General features: G+C 30.6%; 2 protein-coding genes across 12 annotated transcripts; one reads left to right on the top strand and one right to left on the bottom strand.

Annotated features, from left to right (window-relative positions):
- Positions 1-170: 170 nt before the first annotated feature.
- On the bottom strand, positions 171-9,239 carry Wcy (WW domain-containing adapter protein with coiled-coil wacky). 9 transcript variants are annotated; one of them, XM_072911356.1, is made up of 12 exons: positions 9,002-9,178; positions 8,561-8,594; positions 6,642-6,882; positions 6,252-6,337; positions 5,544-5,624; positions 4,935-5,133; positions 4,014-4,361; positions 2,999-3,225; positions 1,757-1,898; positions 1,044-1,261; positions 841-968; positions 171-722 (listed from the first exon to the last, which is right to left on the bottom strand). In XM_072911356.1, exons 1-12 carry the CDS (start codon positions 9,040-9,042, stop codon positions 644-646), a joined length of 1,824 nt encoding a protein of 607 aa, XP_072767457.1. In that variant the 5' UTR covers positions 9,043-9,178; the 3' UTR covers positions 171-643. The 9 variants fall into 9 exon arrangements, with proteins under 9 accessions (XP_072767457.1, XP_072767455.1, XP_072767454.1 ...); XM_072911354.1 differs by lacking the exon at positions 8,561-8,594 and having other exon boundaries at positions 9,002-9,239; XM_072911353.1 differs by lacking the exon at positions 9,002-9,178 and having other exon boundaries at positions 8,561-8,927.
- Positions 9,240-9,334: 95 nt separating this feature from the next.
- Positions 9,335-18,373, top strand: LOC140676371 (uncharacterized). 3 transcript variants are annotated; one of them, XR_012048555.1, is made up of 9 exons: positions 9,335-10,836; positions 12,680-12,920; positions 13,368-13,491; positions 13,574-13,709; positions 13,790-13,886; positions 13,995-14,424; positions 14,552-16,869; positions 16,942-17,074; positions 17,159-18,373. XR_012048555.1 is itself a non-coding variant. In XM_072911352.1 (9 exons), the coding sequence occupies exons 3-8, from the start codon at positions 12,718-12,720 to the stop codon at positions 16,832-16,834; spliced, it is 3,273 nt and encodes a 1,090-aa protein (XP_072767453.1). In that variant the 5' UTR covers positions 9,335-10,474; positions 10,615-10,836; positions 12,680-12,717; the 3' UTR covers positions 16,835-16,869; positions 16,942-18,373. The 3 variants fall into 3 exon arrangements, 2 of the variants coding, with proteins under 2 accessions (XP_072767453.1, XP_072767452.1); XM_072911352.1 differs by having other exon boundaries at positions 9,335-10,474; positions 10,615-10,836; positions 16,942-18,373; XM_072911351.1 differs by having other exon boundaries at positions 9,335-10,932; positions 16,942-18,373.
- The last annotated feature ends 1,355 nt before the right edge of the window (positions 18,374-19,728 follow it).

Here is a 19,728-nt window from a genome sequence, read left to right as displayed (position 1 = left end):
CCTGTGTAATAAAATGATTGGAGATCGAACACAAATCTGAATATAAACATACAATTCCCTTTTATAGTTATAATGTATTTAATGTAAATTTTAAAAAATTCTTTTTTTCAAAAAAAAGAATTCGGGAAATTAGGTAAGTGAGACTATGGCGATAAAGAACTGTATTAAAACTTGTGGCACGAATTTTATTCGAGATTTACAACAAAAATGTTTTTCAACTAGTTAAAATGCCGCTTAATCTGGGGATATGAAACATTGACACGTATAACATAGGTAAATACAAGACGATGTGGACAATTCAGATATACAATTCAGCAGTTTGCATTGAACTGATAAAATTGATTCGTTTTTCTATTCATTTAGTGTTGTGTTTGCGATTTGGATAGGCCTGCTGTGCTTCTCAGAGAGGGTGGATTCACTAATAATAAATTTATTCATTAGTTACGACTCATTGGCTGTTAAATGGAACAGCCGATCCTCTCTGAGCAGCCCATGTTCATTCGCTATTATATCACTTCTATTACGATATTATAATTTAGGTACAATCTTAATTATTCAATATTAATGAGAATATTAATAATCATGTTTTATTTTTGCTTGAATTATAGATTTTAATTATAATTATTTTATAAAGATTCTTACACTAAGAATCATCAGACATGAAGGAATTTTGGGATTTTAATTCCTCCAGTGTTCGAATTTGTTGACGGAGGAATAATATCCTAAAATGACAAATAAATAAACGTATAAATAAATATACGATAATATAAAAAGTCAAAAGAAAACAATTGCTTTATATAGCACTTATTAAATGCTCGATAACGAGATAATGATACTTACCTTTGTTCCTGCAACGTTGCCTGGATTTCTGTCAGCCTCACTATCGATCGTGCAGTTTTCAATTCTGCAGACACTCTCGTACATTGTAAACTGCCCATTGTATGTGCTTCCTCACTAAGTTTCTGTGCCTAAACAAAATTATTTAATAAGAAAAAATTCTTTAGTAACATTAGGTATCCTTATCTGAGAAGTCAAATTTCTACCTGTTTTTCGAGAATATCGGCGGGAAAGGCACGCACATGTTGCGTCAAGTCTTCCCGATAATGATTAGCAAGCGATGGTGTTAAAGAAGGTGTTAGAGGAGGCTGCGCTCTGGTTAATGCTTGTAAGCCTCCTGTATTACTTAAATTCCCAAGGGTCCCTAGTGTACTGAGATGTAATGAACCTTGTACTCCGGAATTTGTTCCCCCAGGACTCGTTACTATAAGAAGACAAAAATGATATATATTTTTAAAAAAACTTCTACAAATAAAGAATGAATATTTATGGAAATAAAGGATTTTAATTCTAGAATATATTTATATGAATGTATACTTTTAATCCAAGAATAACAATCAATTTTGATACATTTATTTAGAATCTCTTTTATCAATTTTTTATATTATTTTAAGTTTAATAAAGCTAAATATTTATATTTTACTTGATTAACTAATTATTCTAAGTTTAATTATGATATTATGAAAAAAAGGGTCATGAAAAAAACCCTGTAATAAAAATTTATGATTGTGATACTTTAAGTGTCCTAAAAAATGCAAAGTATTTCTCTCTAAATTAAATTATATAAACTACAATGCTAAATGATTTAGGTGCAAGATATATCGAGCATAAAGGCTAACAATTTGTCATCATCTAATTGTCAAATAAAATAAATACATTTAAGTTTTAAACATATTTTTAAATTTAAAAAAAAACTCACATTTTCGCGCGTCAATGCAATCCTGGGTTTCTGAATGTGTAGGAGTAGGTGGACCCTCACTGGTAATATTGCCACTTGTATCAACTTTTAGTGGGACCATTACATCATTTCCACTATTACTTCGGTCTCCACTAACAGACTGCTGTATAAAAACAATAAGCAAACATTATGAGTGCCGTTTGTATATGTTCAAAACAAGGAAAAAATTACACTGTATTGTCCAAAACATTAGATACACTTTTGATTATTATAGTTAGTAAAACTCGAAGATTTAAAAAAAAATCATTATATTAGTGCCTGAGTATTAATAGTGTTTGCAAAATTAAAAATTGAAGGGTATTGACAAATAATAATCTAAATTGATAATAAAACTCTACATTTATAATTTTAACTAAATTTTAAAATAAAAATATAATATTTAACACATATATGTACACAGCACTTGAGGAAAATTTGAGCATACCTTGTGTTTAAAAATTTGGCTATTTTCAAACCACTGCCACTCGGTGAAAAATCATTATAGATAAAAAAAGTTAAAAGAATATTTTGAAACTTGAAGTTTCAGCTTAATATGTTATTGAGTTTTTTAAAATTATTTATCTTCTCTGTCCTGTGCCTTGAAAAAGGATGCACTGTTTTCTTAATTATATATTTTTTGATACTCTGTAGCTCGATAAAAATTTTTTTTCGAAAAACTAAGTCAAGTTCCATAAAATAAAACATTTTACCTACAAAACACTTTTTTTTAAATTTTCCTACGATTTTTTTCTTTGGGCAAATTATATGATTTTGAAACTAAACCTATATTTTTAAAAAATAAAACAACTTTTAAAAACTATTGTTATCATGTTAAAGTTGAAACTTCAAAATGCTTTTTTAAGTTTTCATCTACACCGATTTTTCGCCAAGTTGAAGCGGTTTGAAAATAGCCCAATTTTTTTAAACAGAGGTTGTGCTCAAACTTTTATCAAGTATTGTATATATACATATAATTATTATATAGAAAACTAAAAATGTATAAAAAATATGTAGTCTTTCCCGAACTCTGAAGAAAAATAAATCTTATATTTAAAAAAAATCAATAAAAAGATATTTAATGATTGTTAGGCTAACTGTATATTAATATTTAAAAAAACCAGAAAAAACTGAAATCTTTTATACATCATGCATATTTATATGCATTGCTAGACATGAAAAAATAACATATTCGTACTGGCAAAGCTCAAGAGCTTATTTTCTTACATGTCGAGATAGCAAGATGGCTGTTTGAATTGTCTGTAATGCTTTCTGTGGAGTGATATCTGGTTGTTCTTTGTTGCCCGTGATTTGCGATAGAAGTCTCGGGAGATTTGCCAGTGACACTGGTGGTCCCGGGGCGTTACTGTTTCCCTGTTGTTGCGTGGGCGAACTAAGTTTTCCAGCTGCCTGCTGTGTTGTTGACGGTGGATGTGACGTTAATCGAGGTAATGCTGAGAACAAAAATAGAAAATTAACAGTATTAGAAATTTCTACGAAACGTTAAATATTAAAACTTGTAAACAGGGTGTATACTCAAATTCTGTAAAAAAAATTCCCTGAGAATACCAGGATCTTCCAGGTATTTTTGTTCAAAATTCCAGGTCAAATTAAAATATTTTTAGATGCAATTTTAAAATAAGCTTATTTATTTTAGCGTCTCATTTTTTAATATAAACAAAAAACATTTTAAACAATTTTATATAGACATAAACAAAAAATATATATTTTAAGCAGATTTTAAACTTAAAATATTTTAAATTTTTATAAAAAATTTTGAAATTAAGTACTTCTTTGACATTTTTTTAAATTCCCTGAATCCTAACGAAATTCCATGAGAATTCCATGATTTTTCAAAGTATAATAAAATTCTCTGAGAATACCAGGTTTTTCAGGTTTTTCCCAGGAGTATACATCCTGTTGTAAAGTATAATATATATATCTTAAAAAATAGTGATTTTAGAAAGATATATTTGAGAGAGAAAGGAGCATAAAAGAAACTTTCAAAGAATTATAATGTAATCAAATTAAAAAATTTATGATTGTTATAATATGTTGAAAATAATATCTGAAATTTGAAACTTAATAAATAAAAATTTTTTTATTTAAAATCTTATTTTATCTAAAATTTATATTTTAAAGGAAATAATTATTATACACATATAATTTTGTAAAAATTGTCAGTTTCTTTACGTGCTTCATATATGTAAAAAATATATGCTTATATATGTAAAGAACATACCAGTGGCCAAAAGAACAGGGCCCTGTGGCAGTGGATCATGAGCGCAGGATGTCACAGGTTCTGAAGTAGGTGTGGAATCGCCTGGCGAGATATCCATATCTTGAGCCTGACGTTCCACACTAACTTCCTCTCTACAGGATTCTCTTTCTCTTTCTCGTTCGCGTTCTCGTTCCCTTTCTCGTTCTTTTTCCCGTTCCCTTTCCCTTGCTGAAACATCTTCTCTGTTACTGCTACTGCTACTTCCGCCACACGCGCTCCAGTATTCTCGTTTGTCAGACTGTCGCGACGATTTACCATCTCGCATACTGCTACTGCTATTTGATCGCGAGTTGGAATGTTTATCATGACCTATGCAGAAAAATTTCAGATTTTGAAAAGTTCTACATATATATATATATATATATATATGTAGAACTTTTCAAAATATTATGTATATATATATATATATATGTAGAATTTTTCAAAATATTATGTATATATATATATATATATATATATATATATTTGATATAAGAGGTATTTGAATGAAAATTGCTTTACCGAAATATCAAAAATATTAATTATTACGTGTAATATAATTTTTGATTATAATTGTTGCTTAATCTTTTTAAAAGTAGCATACACAAATACAATAAACATGTTTTTGTTATTCAAATCAATGAACATAGTGTAATAAAAGAAAATGCATATTATGATGATAAATTCAAGAAAAGATAAATTCATAATATAAAAAACTTTTTTATAATGTATCTAAATTATAAATACAAAATGTCCATCTCATACAGAAAGACTTATAATATATTTATTGATTCATCTTTTACTTTAACCCAAGATTTATTTTATATTCTATTTTCTTTCATTCTATATATCTTATTTCCATTCACTATTTAATATTTGATAACTATGAAAATTTATACTTACTTGACCTAGAAGAATAGTCACTAGACTGACGTTGACGATTATCTGTCCGATTAATCCACTCCCGTGGTTTCTCCCACTGAGAAACTTCTGTCTTGCAATTGTAATAATACTTCTTTCCTGACGAACTCATATGTTCCGACCAATCCCCAAACCTTGCTGTTCGTTCCATTGCACCTCCTCGCTCATCACCACGTTTATCCTAAACAGACTGTTCTAAAATTTCTGGAAACGATTGAATAGATGGGGAATATTTGCATTAATTCCAAAACTAGTTCGAAAAGTTGAAGTAATATTCGTCCATATTCTTGAGGTTATTGTCACATTATGTATGTGCGTGTGGCACTATCACATTTTTTATCTTTTATACACGCACACACAATAGTTTTTTTTAATTAAAACAATAAATAAAAATTTATAAAAACTTTTACAGAATGTTCATATATAATAATTAATTTAAATTCTTACATGTATCAATTAAAAGGCACATTAACTATGCATGAATAGATGAAAGAGTATAAATAATATATTTTCTTTTATATAAATTTGTAATTTGGAATTCATGTAATTAATACCCACTAATATCAATAAATATAATTATAAGACACTGACCTGACAAGAATTGTGTGATGGTTTTCTCTGGGATGAAGATTCTCTTGATGAATTTGATGATAATTTTATGGGATGTAAGATCTATATATAAAGATATGAATAGATATTATTTTTCATAATAATATATGCCTTTCAAGATAATTTATATAAGATATATTAGATATATTTAACTTAATAAATATTTTCATATGCATATTTTTAAAAAATGTTCCTTAAAAAGTTTTAAATATATATTTGTAAACATTACATTTTTCTTTTTAGGACTGTGACGATACACAAATTATCTAACAGTCCATTTGTGCACAAAGAAGAAAATGCTTTTGATAAAATCAGATATAATATAATTATATAAACATATATATTTATTTATTTGTAGTTTGTACATATTTAAAATCTTCTAAAAAGAAAAAATTTACAACATACAAGTTGTTAACTTTTTTAATATATTTTGTATTACAAATTAAACGTAATAATATTTAATGAATTAAATTTTATACATATCATGTAGAGTAAATAAAAAATAGATAAATGTTTAATAACTAAAGATTGATCATGAATCTAATATAATATTTACTATATCATATTTGTTTTTTTTTCAGTTTTGAAGCAGTTTTGAAATATCATAATATGACATTATATATATTTTCAGTCTTTGAGAAATTATCTGTCTCATAATCATATTTTTCTAATTATAACAATCATACATACCTCCCCACTACTCCTATCATGGTTGGTCCTGTGTTCCGAGTCTCTGCTCTCACGGCTTCTCTTGTCTTTTGGGGAGCGTGCACAATCTACACATATGCAAGTAAGCATTTTACAGCTGAAAATGTTAAGAGACAATTCTATTTTTATACTGGAAAAGAGGAAAAGGATGAGATTCTAGATAAATCAAACCAGAATTGTATTATATTTTATACACATGTATCACACATACTATCACTTACTTATACAATACGTGTAGCAATTAATATATATAATAATTTATATATTCAAAAGTGCTTTATTTGCTGCATTTTCTTCTTATTAGTTTTCAAAATGTAATTCTATTTAGTAAAATATTAAAAAAAAAAAGATAGAAAATAAAAAGATATTTACCGGAATACTTGTCCCTAGAGGAGGATAATTTATAGTCTCTATTTTCTCTCTCCTTCTTGTAAAGAGGCTTGGATGTGTAATTCCGAGGGCTGTCCCGGTCGGTCCCCATTCCCATTCCCAAGCTGCCTGCTGGACTGTAAGAGTTACCATTTGGAGAATCGCGCATACGCCCCTCGTAGCGACCATCCGACGATGTGGTCGAGGAGGAATAGCCACCCTTAGAACTGCTGTACTTTGCGTTCTATAATCAGATTATTAGCAATATAAACAAGAAATAAAAGTATTTTAGAATAGTCATGAAGATTGCTTATTTCTAGAATTATTTTTCTCATTGTGAATATATGAGAATGTTACTAAAAATGTAATCAAATATTATAGATTTATTTTCGAATAATCAATTGTTTAGTGACTGTCTGTAAGAATCTGAAAATGATTAGTGTCAAATTAAATTGATAATTTTATAAAATCTCTGATTCTTTTACAAAATCCATTGGTTATGTTTCTATAGAATCACCAGTGATTTAAACACTATTCATCTATTTATCTATTGCTCATGTTAATAAAGCCTTATAACACGAATACTTCTTAATATTATACCATAAAGATAAATATTTTGGAAACTTTTTTTCCAAGTTCAAAAGAATGTATACTAATGTATACTTTCACGATTATTTCTAGTAATTTTAGATATATGCGTCAAAAATGCTGAAAAAACATTGAAATGAGAAGAAAGCTGGAATGATATTCTTAATAAAGTAGCACTTAAACATTTTTGAAGCACATAATCTGCTAGAATAAATTATTGATTTTTCGAAAAGTGAGGTTATGTTTACAAGACTAACAGGCAGTTCCTCAATAATAGATGTAAAAACAACTGGCGATTAAATTCAAATAACAATATGAGCATGTACACTTAATTGTTAATTTCCCTTAACATAAATAATGTATGAAGAGAGAACACTACCATAATCGATCACTGAGAAAAACACGATGAAAAATCTCTACAATTATTAAGTCTAATCATAAAGTTACCAAAGAATCTAAATTATTCATGAATTATTCGAATCGCAACGAACATGTCCTAATTGAACGAACACATACATACATATCGATGAAAACATTGCCATTCGTCGAAATGTCACTTGTCAAAGACTTGTCAAAGACTTGTCAAAGATTCTTCTCGTCTACCAAGCTCGTCGTCTTGCGCACGATATATACCTCAAATTGCCAGCGATTAAGCTAATCGAGATTATTCGACGTTGACCTGGTGAATGATCAAAGAGACTTGCATGCCGAGAGACCGAGAGAGGATTAAAATTAAACGGTCACAAGAGACAGAACGACGAGCCTGATATGACGAGTATGTACGTGCGGAAAAAAATCAAATAATCTATCTCGCGAAGATGCAAAACCCCTAGATTTTCACCCCTCGTCGAGATGATGTATCGTCGATGTAGCGCGCGTTATCGATTCCATGTCTCCGCAACCGCGAATTTCCCCTTTGCAAGAGAAAAAAAGAAAAAAAAGAAAAAAAAGAAAAGACGACAACGGACCATCATACGTGTCCCTCACGCTCGCGCGCGACCCGACGCCAGCTGACAAACGAATACGAACTTTGATACTCTCCCGCACGGAAGAGTGCTGTCACTGTGGCTCGTATCCTCCGCGCGAGTATCGGGACGATCTCATCTCTCTATCTCTCTCTCTCTCTCTCTCTTTCCGTCGTCGGACGCGCTAATAACGCGTAATCGCGGGCGAAAATAATGCGTGTTGTCCGACGACGATGACGAAGACGAGGACGAGGATGAGGACGACGACGATGGCGAGCGACGTGAGGTTGCCTGTGTAAGAGAAAATCTTACACCCCCCTCCGTACCCCCGATCCACCAATCGCTTCGACGGTAGCAGATATTATTTACCTGATAGGGATGGGCCTGGTGCTTTTCGAAGTACCTGGAATCATAAGACAACGGGCCGTGAGTGAGGGAGGTTGTGGAGGCGTGATGTCCGCCGCCGCGGTCGCTTCCACGGGGAACGGCGCCCGAACGAATTCCCATTGTTGCGTGCTGGAAATTCGTGTGGAACGTCGTACGGCGGATATGCTGTGGCAGTGAGTGCGATGCGTATGTGTGGTCAAACAGTCGTACGGACGAATGGACGGACCGTCGGTGACGAGAGGTGAGGCGGACAGTTTGTACGGACAAAGCGAGAGAGAAAGAGAGAAAGAAAGAGATACAGAGAGACATACACAGAGAGGAAGGAGGAAGAGAGATAGAGAAAAAAGAGAGAGAGAGAGAGAGACAGAGAGAGACAGAGGTTGGTCGTGTGTCAGTATCGGGTATTTGACGGCAGAGCCCTACCCATCGCTGATCCTTTGCGGTTTCCTCGCATGCATTACCATCAATGCCAGTGTCTGTGGGAAATTCGCGGCCTCGGATGTTCCCTTTTCGGTTGGTCAATGTCATAAGAACAACATTAACGCTTATTTAGCAGTTAACTTTCTTTCTACCCGGACGCCATGTCACATACGTGCTCGGCCGCTGCCGTGCGCGCCGGCAGCGTAGACAAAGTGCTCGAGTCCCGACGTAAAAGCGGCCGATGGTGGTGGGGGATTTTGGCTACATTCAGGAGCGTAGAAGCATATCGTTCGATTCTATAAATATGTATATATAATGGCGATATATTAAACTCTTCGTTGACGAAATTTGTTTTATATTTTTTTATATATTTATATATACAAAAATTACAATAATGTGTACAATATCTAATTATGTGATAATCGTAAAGTCTGAGAATCACATATATAATCTAAATCACATCTATAATCAATTTATAAATTTTCCGCGAACAAGCTTCATAGGAAATTACGCTTTATTTTTGTGAAAATAACCAAATTTAATTCTGTCAAAACATCTTCCACAATAGTACAGTACGTGAAATAAAATATTGCAAGTTACGTACGTCAAATATACGTGATAGTATCCTTGTAAAAATTGACATACTTGACTAGGACAGATATTTCGCGCAAATTAATATGATCTACATTCACGGCGACGTGATAGCAGACAGCGACGCCAGGAATTTGCGTTCGCACAATCATCGCCGCGAAGAGAGATCTGCTTCGTATGTGTAAAAAAAAAAGTGCGCACAAGCTCTAGCTCACTTTGACTGACAGATGGCGCAGAGCATTATCCGGTGTGCCAGACGAGGTCCAGTTTTTGCGCATGCGCGTTAAATGTAGTATCACTGAAGTACAATGCATCGTCTACGTTTCGTTATTCCCGACGAAATGAACGAATCCCATTTCGTACTGCTCGCTGCCATCGTAGACGACGTATAATAGTTAATGCTTATGAAATGGAGGAATTTTCTGTATAGACACCGCGTTTAATCTTTTTTGAAAGTTATTTACAAGTTTTTGAAAAATTAATTAAAAATATGAAATAAAAAAAATAATATGTACAAATTATATTATCAATTTATTTAATTATATTTGGCTACTTGATTTGTTCTCCGCGAGATCCCGCTAAAACTAAAGTGCCCGTCATATACACATGACTGTATGACCAGCGTTACGTTTGCGCATGCGCGCAAATGAGAGCCCTACACACTCTACACGTAGTGATGCCTGATGCCAGAAATGTTACGCGGCTCCCGGTTCACATGATATGTGGCGCCGAGCATGCGCAGAACTCACATCTATACGGTTCATGCTTGTGTTTTTCGTCATGGAGCCGGGAGTCGCGTAGCGTTTTTGACATTACTGTCTACACGCTGCTCACCGATATATTGTAGTCACTAGTCAATTACGAACGATGTGTCTCATTTGCTCGGTTAGTAATTACGAATTGAAGATGCTGTGGTATTTCGAAAAATCGATTTAGCACTGTCTTATCACATCCAAATACGCGGAAAGCAATAGCTGGACTGAGTGTCGTCGTAGGAATTCTAACGTGATCAACGCTGTTGGCAGCATAGACTAGACAGTCTTTTGTCAAAAAGAGAAGAAGAAGTGATCAACGCATGGAAGAGACACCGGCCGGAAGAGAACTCGTTTGCGTCCGAGAAGTGATCAACGCTCGGAAGAGACATCGACTGGAAGAGAACTTTTTTGCGTCCGAAAAGAGAGATATCTCCGCATACTTCGAGGCACGAGGTTAACGTTATGGCAAATTTGCGATAAGCATTATAAGATGTATGTTTCTCTTTGCCTCTTTTTTTTTTTTAGATTGTCTAAGATGTCCTCTTTTGCGTGAACAAGAATTCTCCTCTCAAGAATGCATCTCTTAAGGTGCCTTTTCATGCTGACGCTCAACGCTCATTTTCAGCGTCAAAAGACATCACGTGACCAAAAATAAAAATACCAATTCGTCAATTTTGATCACGTGATCTGTTTTGACGCCAAAAATGAGCGTCGAGCGTCAGTATGAAAAAGCACCTTTACATATATTTTTATTTCTTATTGTTATTCTGCTTTTAATAATGTGACTTTTTTGATAATTATTGTATACTATATAGATAGATTCGCACAGATAAATGTCCTGATAAAAATCCAATCATGAAAAATAGAGATTCTTCATTAATCTAATTTATAGTTGCTATTTTGTAGATTAAAATAGTTATGTATTTTTTATTTTATGCATTATATATATATATATATATATATATATATATATATATATATATATGAAAAGAATATATAATTCTCATGCAAAATAATACTTGACAAAAAACTTATAAAACTGATTCTTGATATTGCAAAGGCTATAGCTGGATAAGCATACAAAAAGTGCCCCCAATGTGTCTTTAAATAGTACTTGGCCTGTCATTTCTTCATTGTAAAAGAAAATTTTCCTCAAAATTAAAAAATCAATATGGAATTATATCAAATATTTACAGAAAAGAAAAATAAAAACTGAAAATGATGTTTTTCTCGATAATGTAAGAAATAATAAAGTTAGAGAGCTAAAATTTTGAGGAAATTTTTTTTTACAGTGAGGACATGACAGGCCAAATGTTATTTCAAAACTCATTGGGGGCACTTTTAGTATGCTTATCCGGCTATAGCCTTTTTATGTATAACAGGGGGTGGACAAAATAATGTGAACACTTGAAAAATACACTATACTTGTTTATTAATAAGATGTTAGGCCATCATCTGCCTTGAATACAGCTTGAATTCTTCTTGGAATAAAATCATACAAGTTATGATGAGTTTCCAGTGGAATGTTGTCCCATTCTTGAATCAAAACATCTGCTAATTCCTTCAGAGATATTGGAGAAGGAAATCTGTTTTTTATTCTCATCTCTAAAACTGCCCATAGTGCTATGCTAGCATAATGCACCCATACACACAGCCCGAAAAGTGCAGTTTAGGTTTGAGGAACATCAAAATGAATCTTTCCTGACACAGTCACTCGACTTAAATATCATTGAACTACTATGGGCAATTTTAGAGATGAGAATGAAAAACAGATTTCCTTCTCCAACATCTCTGAAGGAATTAGCAGATGTTTTGATTCAAGAATGGGACAACATTCCACTGGAAACTATTCAGAACTTGTATGATTCTATTCCAAGAAGAATTCAAGCTGTATTCAAGGCAAATGATGGCCCAACACCTTATTAGTAAACAAGTATAGTGTATTTTTCAAGTGTTCACATTATTTCGTCCACCCCCTGTATATATAGAAAAATAAAATTATATTAGTTATATATACAATATTTATAATTATAATAGTGTGTCAATAGTTGATGTATTTGCTCATTAAATACAACTATATATTATTGAAAATAGAACACAAATTTAAGATATTGGCAAATTCTTTATTTTTATGCTATGTTACAGACTTTCTGTAACATTATAAATAGAAGAAATTTATTTAAAAAATTTTTTATAATAACATAGTTTTGATATAAATATTACAAGTTTCTTTCCTTTGTATAAACTATTACAAAGTATTTTGTTGAGTAATATACCTTTTTACTAATTAATTATTAAAATAATTTGTTGAGGTACTGACAAGTAGTAATTACAGAGAACTTGGATCAAAAAGGAACTACAAAAGAAGATATCATGGATATAATTTCCATATGCAAGAAAGACAAGAATACAAAAGAGTGTTCAAAAACTCGACAACTGGAAGATAGGACAGTCAACGATAATAATGCAATTGAAAAAGTCTTATCACGAGCACTAAAATTCACTAAAATTGCATATTCCTTTACGGCACATAGAAATAACCAAAATCTTAAACAGTTGCTTTTGCTCTATACCCAGTGAGATCATTATTTACATTAGTTAACAAAATCTAATATTTAATTATTAAATGTATTTCTCATTGCTTTTTTGGAAATATATAGAGTGTTTACATATACAAATTGGCAATTAAGTTAAGGGGGCACCTGCAGTCAGAAAGAAAAGCTTTTTTTTTGGGGAATTTTTTCTGTCGAAACTATTGTGTCACCGCAAACGAACTTTTTTTAGAAGTGCCTTTCGGAGATTGCTCGTTACTCGGATACTATGAGATATTCTTCCACGAAAAAATTCTGAAATATAGTTTTAATGTTGTTTGATACCATGTAGGAATTTTATAATAAGTGATACAATAGTTTCGACAGAAAAAATTCCCAAAAAAAAGGTTTTTTTTTCCGACCCGTAACTGCAGGTGTCCCCTTAAGAAAAACATAAAAGATATATAATATTTGCAATTGCATATATTTCAGAACTATTCTTCCTATCATGGAAACAAACATTGTTATGTTTAGCGATGACATTATAATTAATTTAAAAAACAATATTAATGGCATGTTAATATTCTTTTACTTATATTGGCTTGATATAAAACAGGTATGTTTTAATTATTCTTTGTTAATTATTTTTATAAAATTGTAAAAGTTATACAATGTAATTATTAATTTTCTATATTCAGGTAATAGATGATCATAGCTTATATTTAAATAAAATGTCAGTGTTATTAAGTGTATATATAGATATGGAATTAACAACTTCCAGAGAACAAGTAATTGTTGTTAAAAAGATTCTTGCAGCACTAAACATATACTTAAGTAAGTATTAAAGACTGACTTCATACGGACTAATTAGGCTGATATTATATCTATTATGTCTAACATTAAATTGCTTACAGATAATTCAGAAGAGCATATTTTCAGAGTATTACTTAGAATTAAAAATGAAAAAATAATGACAGAAAAATACACACAAATTTTTAATCTTACATTTAAGTATGTAAATATTTCCTGTAACGTATTACATTATAATAACAATAACAATTTGTCTATTAGGTATAGAAGATTGAAGTAATAGGAAGTAATGTCATATTTATTACACAGGAAAATCTTCACTAATCTCAAAATAGAAACAACATCTTTAACCGATGTAGCTTATATTCGATATTTGCTCGTCTTTAAAATGTGGAGAAAAATGGAAAAAATTTCTGATTCTGAAAGAGAAAAAATTGACAAATTAGCTCAAATGCTACTTGGACCGTGTACACCAGAATTGCGAGATGAATTAAAATTTGTGCCTACATCAAAAGCTCAAGATCAGAAGAATGAAACATTATGGTTATTAAAATCAAATTTATATGATTCAATGCATAAACGTTTCCTACTATTTGAAGATGAAATGGATAAACATTTTCTACTGCCTGAAGATGAAATGGATAAACTATCTCTACTACTCGAAGATAAAATTGATGACTCTATAGATTTACAATGTACTAAAACTGTTTACATTAATCAGAACTGTTTAAAATCTCAGGTAATATAGTTTAATTAAAATTTCTTAATTTTGTTTTAAGTTATTTGCATGTGTACATTTCTGCATTTATTATACAATATAAAATGATAAGATATATGGAATGCAGATATATAGAATATTTTTTCAGAAACATCAAATAAAATTGCTATGCAGCAATCCTATACTTAATCAAGATACAAATAAACACTATTTAAATACACCTAAGTATCAACTGGCAATGAATGCCTATTTAAATAGTTTGCAAAACAATAAACAGAAACAAACAAAAGAAAAAAGTACTTTTAAATTATTGAAAAAAAGTAAAAAATCAAGGGAAATAATTGATTTAAAAAAACCAGGGGAGCCTATACTTATTGATTTAACTGGAGATGATGAAATAAGTGTTCCTTGCAAAACAAAAAGAAAAAACAGTAAATATAATTTGAAGGATTTGAAGAAAAATGTGAAAAACATGAGAAATAAAAAATATATAAATCCTTTAAAGCATTCAAATGAGCTTGTGGCAAGTGTGAATACTGAAAAAAGTTCTAATAAAGATAGCAAAAGTACAGACGAAATAGTTTGTCTAAAGCATAAGCCTATTCCTAGCAACAAAATTAATAATACAGAGAGTTATACTTCAATTAGCAACAAATCCTCATTAAATAACAATTCTCCTGTTAATCTTCAAAAAAGTGAACATTTAAACGTAATAAAAAATCAGGTGAACAATACTTACCCAGAATTTGTGAAAGAGGATGAAACACCATTTGATTACACTTCATATTGCTTAAAATCGCCAACATGTGTTGAGAATATTAAAAGGTTCAAAGTTATGGCAAACGTATTAAAAGTAAGTAAACCAGAAAATCATCATGATGTATCATCGCATACAACATATATGACAGGAAACGCAATAGATTTATACAACAATACGATGAAGCAAAGGGAGACATTAACTTCTCAGGAAGAAAGTGTCATGGATACAATACCTTTATTGAAGATGTGCCAAAATGATATTGTGGATCAGCTTTCTTTCAAGCAGGAAATATCAATAAATACAAATTGTAATCCAAAACGGAAGTCGTTCGAGTATTGGCAAACGATGGCACGTAATATTCAACATTTTAGAATACAAAAGTTGAAATCTATAAACGATCATAATTCACAAATTACAGATTATTTAATTAGAGTAAAGGAAAAAGTACATCATCAAGAATATGAAGAATGTACGAAAATTGATTGTAAAACATGTTTAAGTCTTTGTAAAAGAAAAAGAAAAAAGACTAATAATTTTGAATGTTCAAAGAAAAATGCGAAAAACATGAAAAATAAAAAACATATCAATTCTTTAAAGCATTCAAATGAGCTCATGGCAAGTGTGAATACTGAAAAAAGTTCTAATAGAGATAATAAAAGCATAGACGAAAAAGTTTGTCTGGAGTATAAGCCTATTCCTAGTAACAAAATTAATGATAGTACAGAGAATGATACTTCAATTAACAACAGATCCTCATTAAATAATATCTACCATGTTAATCTGCAAAAAAATGAACATTTAAATGTAATAAAGAATCAGATGAATAATACTTATCCAGAATTTGTGAAAGAAGATGAAACACAATTTAATTACAATTCGACAATTGAGGGTAAACCATTTGTATTTTCTAATAGTAATGACGACACTGTCCAAGAACATAATACATTTACCGATAATGAAAATGACGTTAAACTAGCTTGCGACACAAATACAATTTACATAGTAGGTGACTGCAGCAACCCACATTATGTTGTACATCATATCGACGATATCGATATCGTGGCGTGTTGTGACATGCACGCTGATAAAGGAATGCAATGTCTACATAATTCTAATGATATGTATACTGTTCCATCTATATTCACCGAAGATGAAACCAGATCATTATCGAACGAGGATCAGAATGTAAATCTTAATAATAAAACAAAATATGATTACGGACACGATTCCAAAAATTCCGATACTGTGACAAAGGCACAACAAGAAAGAAGCGATTGCGATACTTCGATACCCAACGATCGATTACATCTCTCTGAACGGTTTTTTTATAATATAGATATGGATTCTATAGATTTGGATTCAATATTTGTTTATAATGAAGATAATGATGAAGAAATAATGAAGACTTACTGTATAAACGACTCTGAATATATTAGTTTTTCGCACAATCAAATTGAAATTTTAAAGATTGTGGAAAACGTTGTGTCGAAAGAAACCATCGACTTTCTCCTATCTTCGACACAGTCTCCATTTGAATTAGATAATGTATATGCAAACACATTTTTAGGCAAAAAGGATATTTTATGCAATAATCAAAATAATGCTATCAACAGTAATGTAAATCCAATAGCCTTCCATTTGAATAACATAACAGATAACACCTTTCTGTAATTATTACCCGAAGCCAAATCTGATGAGTTTAAAATGTTAGTAAATTGCAATCATTTTAACCCAATGTCTTAAAATATCTTTAACTAATTTAAAAATCACTTTTCCAGGTTTCAAGCAGTTATGGAATTTCGGTACTTTTTCTCACAAGTTAAATAATGATGTCTTAACTAAGCGTTTTTATGTTTGCAACAAGGATGTTGAAGACTCTATCATGTCCTGAAGAATATGCTAAACTATTCTGTATGAGGATTCTCTAATATCGTAGCGACGAATGTCGCTATCGTTAACTGTATTTATCAACCTCTGATTGATGTATACTTTTAGGTCTAAAATACATCATATCGATGATATCGGTATCGTGACGTGTTGTGACATGCACGCTGATAAAAGTATGCAATGTCTACATAATTCTAATAATATGTATACTGGTCTATCTACATTCACCGAAGATCGAATTGTAAGGTCGTCATTAGACGATCAGAATGTGAATTGGATGCAACATTTGTTTATAATGTAGATAATGATGAAGAAATAATGAAGACGGGCTGATGGCAGAGAGCGATCGTAAAGTTACAATACGTAAGATACGTTTTTCTCTGTCTTACTTTACGACTACGACTACGACAGCGTTTACGATCGCTCTCACCAACCAATGATATTCTATATTCTTCATTGTAGACGGCTCTTTAGGCCGGGTCTACAATAGCTGTAGTAACCCTTAAGTCATAAAAAATGAACCAATTATATTCACTATTCTTCTCTAAAGTCAATTGTAATTAGTTAATTTCTTACAGCTAAGGCTTACTACACCTATTGTAGATCCGGCCTTACTGTATATACGAAAATATCTGAAAATATTAGTTTTTCACACAATCAAATTGAAATTTTAAAGATTTTGGAAAACTTAGGTCTAAAAGTATACACCAATCAGGAAGCGATAACTACAGTTAACGATAGCGACATTCGTCGCTAAGATATTAGAGAACCCCTGTACTGATTCAATTTGTATTGCCAAGAATACGTCGTTTTTATTTACTATCACGAAGAAAACATTCTATCTGAACATTATACATAAAATATATATTTACATCTTTGGATATTCTGATGGCCTTTCAGTTAAGATTCAGGATGATGTAATTTAAAATTCATGGATCATATGTGGAAACTAAACTAAGGAGCAAGTTACGATGTAATAAGTTACTATTTATTGAAGAAGCCGATTTTATCTGTTGAAGAAAGGAATTATAACAAAGGGATTTAACAAAACGTTTCTGATGTTTATTAAAAAATGTTTGCCTTAAAAAATTTCGAGTTTCTTAAAGGGTCGTCTACAATAAGTTTTGTAAATTGTAAACCGTTAGAAATTAACCAATGATATTCGATATTCTTCTCTAAGATCAACTGTGATTGGTTAACTTCTTGCGGCCTACAACTTACAACATCTATTGTAGACGATCCTTAAGAGATAAACTCAATTTTCTAAAAGTTTTCTGAATGTATCCACTGAGACCTGCCAATAAATCGCTTAATATCATAAAATATTCGTGTTTGGAATATCACGCATATAAAATATAATTTTACTTTGAACACAATCTTAATCGCAATTTAATTAATACTAACTCACGATGAATATAACTGAGGAACCATAGTAAGTTAATAAACTTACACTATGTAAGTTAATAAATATTAAGGAGTACTCACGTATTGAATTATCGTAGAAACACCCGAGAAGAGAAAGAGAATCGCATCTATAATTTTCTATTACGATGCTCTAGCAAGGTTGTCTATTAAATAAATCAATATGCTGTTCAAAAGAGATTTTCTTTCTACAAAGTGAAAGGTAATTTAATTTATAAGTCTTTAATATTATAATATATATTTTATTATATATTTTGTATATTGTTTACATATTTATAAAATCTGTAACATCACAGAAAAGTACCAAGAACATCTTTGAAGATTATTATCTTTTTATATCATAAGAAGTATACTTTAAAAAATCTTATCATATGAAGAAACTTATCTGCAAAATTATGAAGAATTTTTGAAAATGTCAATAGATTTTATATTTACACTTAGATTTAATATTGTTTGCTGAGTTACATGAGTAATTTTACATTAAATGATATAATAATACATCAAAGATTAAATATAAAATTATAATGATTATTAGACATATACCACAGGACTGTAATAATATATAAAACGTCTAAAATATTGTTCTAAGTTAATTGAATATTACATAAATTTTATATGTTCCAAAAATATGAATTTTTAATATGCCAAAAATTGTATTTTGTGCAGGAAGCAATATTTACATATTTAGTATGTATTGTTTTGCGATACTTGAAATAACATGATATATGTGTATTACATTGGTACTACATCATACATTTTACAAAATTATTATTATTTTTAAATTATTCATCTCAAGATAATTAAAAATTAAATGAGAGGAACTCATACTGAATTTAAGATGTATATATGAGGATGCCAACAAATATACATTCGAGATACGTTATTTTCATTAAAAACCTTGATATGTTTTATTTTTAATTACAGATTACATGTGCCATTTTTAGGTTCGATAATTTATATGCTATTTATTATTAATTTTTTATTTACAGAATTTGTAGAATATATAGAAGAACAAGAAAAATATTGCAGTGGGTGAGTGTAACATCTTACACTGTAAAACCTCTTATTTTGCTAAAATTCTGCTATCTCCTGTCCTAAATGAATAATTTAGATTTATGAAAACATTTTTTTATGTGAATATTGATATAAATATATTAAAAAGAATCTATAAGAAAGGGAGAGAGAGTTTGCAAAAAGTTAATTTTGCAAGATATAATTTTATAATTATATTTTTATAAATATATATTGGTACTTAC

Source organism: Anoplolepis gracilipes, chromosome 2 (genome assembly GCF_047496725.1).
Source record: "Anoplolepis gracilipes chromosome 2, ASM4749672v1, whole genome shotgun sequence".
Lineage (NCBI taxonomy): Eukaryota > Metazoa > Arthropoda > Insecta > Hymenoptera > Formicidae > Anoplolepis > Anoplolepis gracilipes.
Note: the sequence above shows the minus strand (reverse complement) of the source record. Positions and strands in the feature narration are given on the sequence as shown.